Here is a 12,264-nt window from a genome sequence, read left to right as displayed (position 1 = left end):
GGATGGATTCAAACTGAAAAAGGGCAAGTTGAGACCAGATATTGGGAAGAAATTCTTTACTATGAGGGTGGTGAGGCTCTGGCACAGGTTGCTCAGAGAAGCTGTGGATGCCCCATCCCAGGCAGTATTCATGGGTAGGTTGGATGGGGCTTGGAGCATCCCGGTCTAGTGGAAGGTGTCTGTGTCCATGGCAGGGTGGTTTTACCAGATGACCTTTGAAAGGAATAAGATAGATTTGTCTTTACAAACAAACTGTAGGTCTGCTGATAGGTAAAAGCTAGATACTGAGAGGTCAAAGAAACAATGGGAGGAATTCCACTGATTGATGAAAGGAGTGAGAGGCATTTGTCCTTACAAACAAACTGTGGGTTTGCTGATAGGTAAAGATAGATATTGAGAGACAAAAGAAGCAATGGGCAGAACCATAAATTCCATAGGAAAAGAAGAAGGGGGGTATACATAAGAAGGGGGTCTGTATTAAGCTATTCTGGAAGTCTGTACCTCTCAAGTACCTCAGCCAGTGGGGAAAGAGAGAGGGAAATGAGGCCGGGAAATTAGGATAAAAAGGGGTCTGCATCCTCTAACAATTTGAGAGACCCCAGGGGAATGCCCCATGGCGTCTCCCTTTATTCGAATAAAGTAACAGGACTCCTCTGTCTTCTTTTTGGACATAAACCTCTGGTGTTTGTGGATTAATTTTCTTTACAACTTTAAGGTCCTTCCAACCCAAACCATTCCATGCTTTCCCAAGTTGCTACTCTAGGTGCTGTGAAGAGACAAAAAAACCCAAAAACAAGACCAAAAAGAAAACAAACAAACAAAATAGACCTTATCGCTCTATTAGGACAGGACAGAGCCAAAGCCTGGGGCAAGAAATTCCCATTTCGGCCCGTTTCAAGCCTCGCTGTGATTTCCGTGAAGCCGACAACAAATATTTATCCCTTTTTATCCCTATCTTGCTTTTTTCCCGTTTTATTCCTTTCATACCGCTGCTCTCGGGCCGCGCGCACTCACTACTCCCCATCGGCGCAATCGGCGTTCGGCTCATCGACTGCTCTGGGAGCGGCTTTGCCGCTTGCGCTGCGTCTCTGCTGGGCGGGACGGGTTGGCTGCTATCGAGACCGGAGAACGGACAGGAGAGGGGAGGTGAGGGTTTCTGGGATCCGGGATCCAGGATCTAGGATCCAGGCCATCGCAAGGGGGGCTGGCTCGGGGTTCCCTGTCTGGAGTTTCTGTCCCGCCGTTGCAGCCCTCGCCCGCCCGGAGAGGGCAGGAGCGGGGCGGGTGTGCGGCCTACGGGCGAGCATACAGAGAGACAAGCCGGCCCCCGGGCTCGCGGTGCCGCTGCCCGGGGCTGCGAGGTGTCGCCGGCGTTGGCAGCTGCCGCAGCCGGGGGTCGGAGCGCCCCGGCCGCCGCTAATGCCTCCCCTGTGTGCTCTGCCCGCAGGCAGGTTCGCAGGTGCCGCCGAGAATGGACATCAGGCCGAACCACACCATCTACATCAACAACATCAATGACAAGATCAAGAAGGAAGGTACGGGTGGCTGCCGGTTGCCTCTGGAACTGGGAGGTTGTCCAGTGGGGCCTGGTCATGCACTTGCACACGGCACTTGTCTTACAACGGGACTCCCAGGCCTATGAAGTGCCGAGCAGGAGGTGGTCATGAGCCGAGCTCCCGGCTAACGCTTTCTTGTAATGAAACAGTAGCTAAAGCAAACAAATGCACCTCCCACTAGATCAGGTTGCTCAGATCTCCCTACAGCCCAGTCTTGAACACTTTCAGGGATGAGGAGTCCACAAGCTCTCTGGGCAACCTGTTCCAGTGCCTCACCACCCTGATAGTAAAGAATATTTTCCCAATATCAGATCTAAGCCTCGTCTCAGTTTGAAGCCGTTTCCCCTTGTCCTGTCACTCCAAGCCCTTCTAAATAGTCCCTTTCCATCTTGTATGCTCCCTTCAGGTATTGGAAGGCCACAGTTAGGTCACCCCTAAGCCTTCTCTTTTCCAGGCTGAACAACCCCAAATCTCTCAGCCTTTCCTCATAGGAGAGGTGTTCCATTCCTCTAATCAACTTGGTGGCCTCCTGGACTTGCACCAACAGGACCATGTCCTTCCTGTGCTGGGCACCCCAGATCTGGATGCAGCATTGCAGGTGGGGTCTCACCTGAGTGGGGCCAAGGGGCAGAATCCCATACCTCATCTGCTGCCCACCCTGCTTTGGATGCAGCCGAGAACAGGGTTGGTTTCTGGGCTGTGAGTACACATGTCCAGCTCATGTCAAGCCCTTTCTCCACCAGCACCCCAAGTCCTTCTCCCCAGTGCTGCTCTCCATCTGTCCATCCCCCAGCCTGGACTGATTGATACTGGGGGTTGCCCTGACCCAGGTGTAGCACCTTGCATTTGGTCTTGTTAAATCTCGTAGGACTCCCGTGGGTTAATGGTAGGGTGTGAAATTATCTGTTAAGATTACAAATTACTTTCTACTTAATACAGGTCTTAATAATTTTAGGAAAAGTGTTTTGATAGAAAACCTTTTTTTAAATAAAAAAAAATAGCACACTATGGTTAGTCAGGAGCAGGTGGTGAAAGTGACAGTGGACTGGTATTATCAAGTTATTATCAACAGCAATGAAGAAGAGGCAGCATTCTTACATTGCTAAAATAGTCCAAATGTAAGGTTTGTGTGTTAGAATGATTGCACAGTACAAATTATTTATTTAGCTTAATTTGGATAGGACTAAGGTTTAATTTGGCATGTATTGAGGTGATTGTAAATAATTAAAGCAAATCCATTGCAGCTGTAAGGTGCAGTAGAACCATACAAAAATCACTTGGCTCCAGAATATTCGAAAATACTTTACATGAGTGAGAAAGTTGATTAAACAGTTACAACAAAAATTTCCAACTTTAATTAGCCTTTAGGTAGTTACTATTTTGCTGCATTCTTGTTTTACGTCATATCTTTACTGCTGCTTGTTTCAGTTTGGATTTTCCGATCAGCCTGAGATGGCTGTCATACATCATACTTGATTGTGTGAGGGTGTGTGTATATATACATACATGAAAATACATTTTTACATACTCTTATGCAATTGTTACTCCCTCAGAATGGTAGAATGGATGACACTACAACTTCTTCACTACCTGAATCCTTGAGATGTGAAACCAAATGTTGCACACCAGCTTACAAAACCTGGACAAATAAACTTGTACTGATGCAACAGTTTTGACAAACTCATGTACTCACTGTGTGAGCTAAAGTTCATAAAAAACACTGTTCCCAAAGGACAGCAGACTCGGTAGAAGTGGAAATTTGCATGCAACCTGTTATAATCTCTTTTCTCCTTTGGTCTCCAGAGCTGAAGAGGTCCCTGTACGCATTATTCTCACAGTTCGGTCATGTTGTCGACATTGTGGCTTTAAAGACCATGAAGATGAGAGGACAGGCATTTGTTATATTTAAAGAACTTGGATCATCTACCAATGCTTTGAGACAGCTACAAGGCTTTCCATTTTATGGGAAACCAATGGTAAGTTATTTTGTTACCTTTGTAAAGAAGAAAAATACCCTGATGGTATGATACAGTGTTTTGGTACTTGCACCTTGGGAATGAACTGTTCTATGTAGTTGTTACCAAACGATTATACAGTCATGTCACATCCGGATGAGTATCTGCATTTGTGCGAGGTGGAGGGATGCTGAAGAGATTGCAGTTACAACACACACACACTTTGAACTTAACATTTAGATTTCCTAACTGGGGGCTTTTTGTTTTTCTATGCTGGATTAGAGTTTTTAAGATCTTAAATACTTTCATTTTACTCATTATGTCTTCCATTGAACTAGTTAAATTAATTCTGTAATATTATTGAAATTAGATGTTTTCAGTCAATTTATGTAGAGTAACATTAACTACTCTTAGATTTGTAATGAATAGCTAGAATATGATGCTTCCTTTTTGGGGTAACAGTGAGGAGGGTGAGATCTCCACAGTTTACTTTCCAGATTATTTTTTTTTTAAATGATGGCCAGTTCTTCTTGACTGTAGATCACCAAACCAAGTAACTGCATTTCAGTATAACTTCAGTGAAACAAATACAATGCTGGTTGATAGAACATGATTTAGTAATGTACTTCATAACATGCAGAATAGCACAATTGACCTGCTTTGTTCTTGCCTGCTTGGATAATTAGGTATCTCTTAATTCTGCAACTGTTGGTGATGTGTAACAATACATGCAAATGGCCCACAACTTCACCAATGGATGAGTACATTACTACTGGCTCTTAGCTCATGGCTTTGAGCACTGAAGAGAGCAGTTGTGCTGCTGAGCCATAAGCTATTTGCCTTAGCACCTTCAGATTCTCTAATTAAATCCTTAACACAGAATTTTGCAAGCTCAGTCCTACCATTTATCCTTAAGGAGTTTTGTGCTCAGTAGAATTCAATAAGAAATAAAAAGATTAAGGCTTTATAAGCTTTCAAATGTACTTCCCCCTCTGAACATTGACTGCAGTCTGTATACTCTAAGCACTAAACAAAAGCATTAAAAGAAATCTTAAGCTGCTGTGTAGTTTTGTATTGAGGTAGTCTCTGATAGGAAAAACATTAGGTTTGTGTGCATAAACAATAATGTTGTGCACCAGTATAGTTATGCCTGCATCTGCTTAACTTTCTGTTTTGGGGGGCCTTTGTCAAAGGACCAGCAGCATTTATGCAATCTTGTTGAGATTAAGATTGCATTTTCTGTTTAAGAAGTTTGAGTTTTGCTGAGCTCACATTTCTGCAGACATCTGAGAAATCACTGACAAATTTTAACTCCCCTTAAAATGGGATTGAAAACTTATAGTTTTAATAGAAGCTAGATCTAATTTTTTCAAATGTCCTCTGTGTATCTCAAATGTATCTCTGTGTACGTGTTACCTTAACAGATGTTAAAAAGATGTTGTTAGATAAATGGAGTTCTGATTTCAATAAGCTAAAATTAGTAATTTACATGTTAGGGGTTTTTTTTAGACCTCTGTAATTGTGTCAGAATTAACTATGAGAATTGGTTACTCTATAACTGTACCTACACTTTATAACAATGTTTTTAATATAAAAAGTTCCTGCAAAAAAAAAGTGTAAATACACAGTTAATGAAAGTGGTGCAAAATGTTCAGTATTATTAACTGCAGAATATACTCCGTTTTTCTTTTTTCTTTTAAAAAGCGTATTCAGTATGCAAAAACAGACTCTGATATAATCTCTAAAATGCGTGGGACTTTTGCTGATAAGGAAAAAAGGAAGGAAAAGAAGAAAGCCAAAACTCTGGAGCAGTCAGCAAACCAACCAAATAAAAAGGTTATCCAGGTATGCTGGCTCTCTGTTTAGAGGGGAAAAAAATTAAAACCAAACCAAAAAACAAACAAACAAAACAAGCCCCCACAAAAGATATTCTAAATAACTGCTTTATTAGGACTTACTGTTGTCTTTTGTTAATTTTCAATTCCCTAAATTGGGGTCTGTCGATTATCTAGAACTCAAGCATTTGCTAGAAGTTGAAGGAGAGGGGGCTGGTTATGTAGTCCTTGCTGTTCCTTTTTTCTTCCTCCTTTGCCATTACCAGATGAAAATAAAGATGTAGGGCAAAGGTACAACAAACCAAGGTAGAAACTAGCCTCTTTTTAGAAAAGGAAAAAAAAGGAGAGTGTGGTTACCTTTAGCACTGGCTTCAAGTGTTCAACCAGCTTTTCTCTTCAGTGTTTTAATCCCATGTTACCCAATAACGACAGAAGAATGGTAAATGGGAATAAGATAATTCGTTTCCATTAGATATTAGATGGTCGATGTTAGATTAACAGGAGTTGGTCTGGAATTTATCTCCACTAAGGGTTGGCCCACCTGAACTAACAACATTTAGTAGTTTTTGTACTGAAGTATAGCAGAAGACATCAAGGTACCTGACCAGTTCCCCCCAGTTTATATACTGGACAGGATGTTCTGTACTATGGAATATCCCTTCGGCCAGTTCTGGTCAGCTGTCCTGGCTCCCTTCTGGCTTCTTGTGCACCTGCTCGCTAGTAGAGCGTGGGAAACTGCCAAGTCCTTGATTGAAACAAGCGCTACTTAGCAACAACCAAAACATCAGTTTGTTATCAGTGTTACTCTCATACTAAATTCAAAACACACTGTACTAAGAAGAAAATTAATTCTATCCCAGGTGAAACCAGGGTACGTGTCTAGGCCTTCATTTTCAAAACCTCTTCCTCCCTGTCTGTTAAATCAAATCCTGTAATGTGGAGAACTACTTGACTCAGCCACAGATTGATCAGATAGTAGTGATGTTATTTCTTTTGATTGCCTGGTTTTGGAGCTAAGCAAAATTCACACACTTTGTTCCCTTTGGGAGGTATCTCATAGGCAGCAAATGTTCCTTGGATTGTAGCTCAAAAAAACCCTTAATATATGTCTTGAGTTGTAGAGAAACGTAGTGATGTGTGCCTGTCTGTTGCTAATGGAACACCTTTGTAAAACTGTTCTGTACTTATTTGCTAGGGAGCAACACAGAATTCAGCCAATGCCCCAGGGACTACACCACAGAATCAGGTAATGCTTTTTTATTTTTATAAGTAAAAGCATGAACGTTTACTCTCTATGAACAATCATTTGTTGCACATGGAAGCTTGAGGATGTATTTTACAGCTTTGTTTTTGTCCTATGAGAGATTTGTCTAATAGCTACGTCACAGTAAACAAAACAAATGTGTCATACGTGAAATCCCTATTTGTGCTTGGTCTTTCCATATTAAGTGTTTTAATTAATTAATTTTGAGTTAATTAATTTAAATTTAATGTTACAATTAACCCATCAGCCCAGGTACAAAAATCGAGTTCCATTATCAGTGTTTTCATTTGTTTAAAGTAGTTTATTAATAGAGTTGCACCCTTCCCAGTTAAAATTTTCCCAGTTAAAAATCACAAACTTGCCCCTTCTCAAACTTCAAACCACCTATACACCATAAGAGTTACCTTTCCTGTATTTACTGTATACTTTTACAAGTGTTTTGAGATGTGTTGGACTTGCATTGATTCCAAGGCCAAAACCCCACCCAGTCTTAATAGCCAGCTGCTATTTTTAGCTACAGAGCCATTACTCTGCAGGCAAGTTCCATGGCAACCTGAATACCTGAGTTTTAATGAAGGTATTGTATTCCCCTTATCTCAACTACTACCACCCCCCCCTGACAACGATGAGCCATTGGTGGACGGAGATGATACATCAAAGGGAAAGCACCAATCGCTTTGGACCGAAGGGGCGGGCTGTGGGTGGAGCAAAAACTATAAAAAGGACGAAGTGGAGAGCTGGGCTCTCTTTTCCTCTCTTGCTCTCACCAGACTAGCTGTGGGAGACATCGGTGCTGGGCATTAAAAGCCTTACCCCTTTTAAGGGGCTTTTAGTAATTTTTTTAAAGTCAGCCCAGCGCTGCAAGTTCTTTTTCTCTATCTGAGGGGTAGTGCTGTCTCAGCCAGAAGATCTCAAATCCCTGCACTCCTGGGGCATACCATCTACTGAGCCATAGGATCCCAAATTTTTATATTTTTCTAATTTCTGTAATTTTTCAATTTTTCTGTTTTCAATAAATTAATCTTTTTAAGAGTTGTCTCATTTCTCACAAAAATGCCTCTTTTACTATATCTGGTTGATAGGAAATGAGAACCTGCAGTTTCTTATTACTTTAGAGAAAACAGCACTATTACCAAATCATACTGGATTCTTAAATTCGGACTGTGTTTAGTATCAGTTGAAGGATTCTTAATTTTTTTCTTTGTTAATAAATTCCCTTTAACTTATTTTTTCTAGTAGCAGATAAGGAGAAGGAAGACAACACAAGATGCCAAAATATCTGCCTAAAAGCTTTATTTCAGGAGTTTGGGGGTTCTCTGCTCACTTTCTCTTTTTTCTCACAAGTGTCCTATTTTTCAAAGGATTGTGTGGAGATAGATGTAGGAACAACTCACTACACTTCATTCAGCTTGTCTGCTCAGTGACCTTCTAAATGATTCATGTTAGAAGTGAAAGTGGTAAAGAGCCAGGATCTGCAGGAGAGCAAGTACCATAGAAGAGTATCTTTGCCTGTCCTGCATCTTTTTTGAGTACTGTCATTGCATACGTAATCAACAGAGGAAAAGGTCTTGCTCCCTGGATTTTCAGACACAATATGTGTATGTCAGTTTGCATCAAAGCACAACACTGAGTGTTTGGGCATTTCTTTGAACTTCAGAAGTTTATTTTCTAATGGCAGTACCTGGAATATTTCCATCAGTAGAAGGAAATTGTTCTGCTGAGGCTTTAACTTACTTGGCACTGCTTTGAGGATGTTTGAACCTGAGGTGTCTGGTTTATTTTTACTTGTATAATGTACTCGATGACTTGAAGATTCCAGTATCAGCAAATGACTACTGAGCCTTGTCTGTGGTGGGTGGCTACAAATTTATATTAGCAGGCAAATCTGTTAAAAGACTAAAGCTCTAAACTATTAATTTTCCTGGTTTTTGCTTTCCTCTTTTTTGCCGTTTCTTCTTTGTTTCTGTTTCGTGAGTTCTTTTACTCAGAGTTTGAATTAAAAGGCAGGAGACTGAGAATTCTTGTTTGGACTTAGTTGTTTATTATATCTTATCTATAATACAGCTGCACCAGGTGTGCTTTCAAGTTAACAAGGTGGAAAATGGCCGTGAGTTCTAACTTCCAAGGCTTTTTAAGGTCTAAATTAACCAATTATGAAATACCAAGTAACTTTGTTTTTATTTATAATTCAATTACTAACTTTTCATGTCCTGCAGTGCGGGACTTTTGACCCAATAGCATAACCCCTAGATGTGTGAAGAAGAAGGAGAAAGGAGAAAGAAAGATCCACACCCAAATTCCTCCATATTGTAACCTATATCCCCTAAACCTAATTTTCTACATCTCTACATATTCCAGCCAGTGATACAAGTTTTAATTACACAGCAACAACCTCAGTGTCATCACACAATTTAGGGAGCTTTTCCCAAGGTCAAATACAGTGTGCTTCTGAGGATCACTGCTTGTCAGCACTGAAAGGCTGAAATTCTCAGAACCCAGGGTTCCAACACTAAATCTAAAGGGGTTTCTAATTAAGAAATTTGAATTGAGCTCTGTAATAAAACCGTGTGGGTTTTGTGAATTTTGGTTGTCCAGAGATATTCAGTATTTGGGTGGTACTGCAGGTGAACAGGGCTTGGCTTCCCACTGCTTTCCAGAAGGATGTGAGTCTTTCATACATTCTACCACTGCCATACAGGTGTATTGGACAGCACTGCAGCCACTACTTAGGCACCTGGGTGCGGAGAGTACGGTAGTGTCAGCTCTTGACAAGTTAACTGTGACATCTAAAACAGTATGGTATTGTGATTTTTGTGGAAGTAAGAACCACTCCAAATTAATATATCCATATAAAAGACCCAGGGGGCTCTGTCTGCATATTGATAAAGGTGTGCTGAAGCCCAGATAGAATGTTACGAGCAAAATGAAAGAAATGTGTCTTGGTTCAAATAATCATGCAGGAAGATGCAAAGGAACTGTATGCATCTATGTATAGTCTTCTGAGCTTTGATCTTCTCATGTTGCAGGTGCCTGATAACCCACCAAACTACATCCTTTTCCTTAATAATTTGCCTGAGGAAACAAATGAGATGATGCTGTCCATGTTATTTAATCAGTAAGTTTTGAATAGAAATTATTTCTCCTTTGAATTCTTCCGTAACCTGCATGTGTTTTCTCAGTTGGCAAGCTGACTTTTTAGAAATAATAGTTTCTTCTGAAGGTATTTCAGTTGTTTGTCTTACTGCCAAGGTTACAGATGTCAGTTCTGATGACTTGGTTCAGGAAGTAAATTGGATCTTTTTCATAGCTGGTTTTGATTGTGCAATTTATCTGCTATCAATCTGCACTGGATTTAAGCTGGCGACTGTAATACTAAAGTCTTTAGGACAGCAGGAGCAGTTTTAAAACTAGTTAGATTGCTCCTGTATGTGTACAGGACTGATTAAATTGCTTCCACATGATATTCCTTAATTGAGGCATAGTTCTAAGGATAGAACATGTAAAACCCTTCAGTTTCAATTTTTCGTTAGTAATAACTGTTGCAATAGTAGATGCTTCTGATAAAAAGCTACTGAAGAGAGATGTATTATCAAGCTAATAAGTATGTTTTTACTCTCACTTTATTTTAAAGGTTTCCTGGATTCAAAGAAGTACGCTTAGTGCCAGGGCGCCATGACATTGCATTCGTGGAGTTTGAAAATGAGAATCAAGCAGGGGCTGCTCGAGATGCTCTCCAAGGATTCAAGATCACTCCATCTCATGCCATGAAAATCACTTATGCGAAGAAATAACCATATGCTCCTGTAAAGGAGTTCTGTGGATAGGTGTTGGGTTTTTTTAAACACCAGTAACTCTCATCAGCTAGCATGTTTGCTGTTCTCTGCAGAAAATATAAGACTCGAATAGAATTGCCACAATGACCAGGGCACACGATGTAGGATTTCCACAGATCGCCTGGATAGTAACTTTTTCTGTTGAAATACTAATTTTTATAAAATAAAATATAAATATGCTGTTTTCAAGCCATGTTTTTTCCTCAAGTCTGTCTCATTATTCATTAGGCTTGCAGGGCTTTATTCAGTTTAAGAACTTTTAAGGTTATCCTTATTTCTCAGAAATGAGTGCTAAAAATAGCTGTCTTTCCAGAGCAAAAAGTATGATCAGGAATGCTAAATGCCAGCCTATTCAGAATAAATACAGCATTCAACCTCATTATCAAGGGGACAGCTGTTTTTCACTTAGGAAATACAGCTTATCATTAGTGGGTTTTTTCCCCAGGTATAGATAGAAATTGATGACGGTTTGGCAGCGGAGTTGTTCAACTTGGTTTTTTCTTGGTGTCTGGCAGTAGAAGCAAGCCCTGAGAGGAAACATAAAAGTTTCTGGGTTTTAGCCAGGCTTTTTCAAAATACCTGTCCTAATGCTTCTTAGGATTAGGGTTTGTTTTACTTTCTTTTTTCTCATTTGTTAAAAACTGTCTAGGTTTTGTGTGAAATGAAGTACACGGGATGCAGTGAAGTAATCAGATACAGTATTGTGAATTGTAACTGTTCTAAATATTTTGGAATAAGTTACTTTAAAAAGTTGTAGTTTTTAGTATCTGCAACATAACCCACCTTTTTTTGCACAAGACCTGGAAAATTGAAAGTTCACCTGCTCCCAGAGCACATTGCAACATGATGCGTCTTTCACAGTCATCTCAATTACTGTCCTATCTCCATTTATGTATTTTTTCATTCTTTTTGGTGATTTTGTGTATGTGTGATTTCACAAGTATTCTAATACTTGCAAATTAAAATTGTTTCAATGTGCCTGTAAGAGCAAAAATGACAGTCGCTCCATCATGAACCTTTTATTTTTCTTGCTGCGGTCATAATTTCATAGGTAATAATTATGCTGTCATTGCATCCCACTAGTTTGTGTGCACATGACTACCATTGCTCTTCACCTTTTTTCCTTTAAAGGGTTTGGACCCGTCTGTGAAGGAAGTTGGACACAACATACGGGAGGTTGGAGGAAGGAGTAATCGGCAGGAAGGCTAGAATGTGGTGAAGTCAGCTATGATGGGAAGGTGATGCTAGAAGTTGCATGATGCACTTTCTTTGAAAGAGTGGGGGATTTTTGATGACAGCTGACAATTTCTGTGGTTCTGTTTGGGAACTGAAAGCTGGTACAGCAAGCAGCTCTTCAGGCCTCCTCATGAATTGGGAAACACTGGTTGACAGGAGTGCAATGTGGGAATTTCCACATTTGCCCTTGGTTATTTCCACATGCTGATCCAGACCCAGCCTGCTGTAGCCTGACAGCTGTGCTGTGAATTGCTGTGGTGTGTGTTCCTTTTGTTCATGTGCCTGCATCTATTTTAATTAAAATACTCCCTACAAGTCTAATGTATGCTAGGACAAGATTTGTGGGATTTAAATGAATTCTAGGTATTGTCTCCAGGGTGTAAAGAGGACCTTTTAAGTCAGCCTGTGGCACTGTTTAGTGTCTTGGACCTGCAAACCCTCAGTCGAGGTCAGCTAGGTAAAGAAAAGGGAAATGATTGCTGTCCTGGCATGACCTCTGTGTTTTGCTCTGACTGCATCTCCCTGTGGAAGGGATCTTGCCTGTACAAGTACACAGTGCTTGAATTCTTAGATTTCAAATTCTAA

The 12,264-nt window shown here is 40.5% G+C and overlaps 1 protein-coding gene across 2 annotated transcripts; it reads left to right on the top strand.

The window, feature by feature from the left end:
* Positions 1–1,042: 1,042 nt before the first annotated feature.
* SNRPB2 (small nuclear ribonucleoprotein polypeptide B2) lies at positions 1,043–11,442 on the top strand. 2 transcript variants are annotated; one of them, XM_032103631.1, is made up of 7 exons: positions 1,043–1,146; positions 1,448–1,535; positions 3,360–3,532; positions 5,216–5,356; positions 6,542–6,592; positions 9,637–9,725; positions 10,242–11,442. In XM_032103631.1, exons 2-7 carry the CDS (start codon positions 1,472–1,474, stop codon positions 10,399–10,401), a joined length of 678 nt encoding a protein of 225 aa, XP_031959522.1. In that variant the 5' UTR covers positions 1,043–1,146; positions 1,448–1,471; the 3' UTR covers positions 10,402–11,442. The 2 variants fall into 2 exon arrangements, with proteins under 2 accessions (XP_031959522.1, XP_031959523.1); XM_032103632.1 differs by lacking the exon at positions 5,216–5,356.
* Positions 11,443–12,264: the final 822 nt, after the last annotated feature.

The sequence above is a fragment of the Corvus moneduloides genome, chromosome 3 (genome assembly GCF_009650955.1).
Source record: "Corvus moneduloides isolate bCorMon1 chromosome 3, bCorMon1.pri, whole genome shotgun sequence".
Taxonomy (NCBI): domain Eukaryota; kingdom Metazoa; phylum Chordata; class Aves; order Passeriformes; family Corvidae; genus Corvus; species Corvus moneduloides.
Note: the sequence above shows the minus strand (reverse complement) of the source record. Positions and strands in the feature narration are given on the sequence as shown.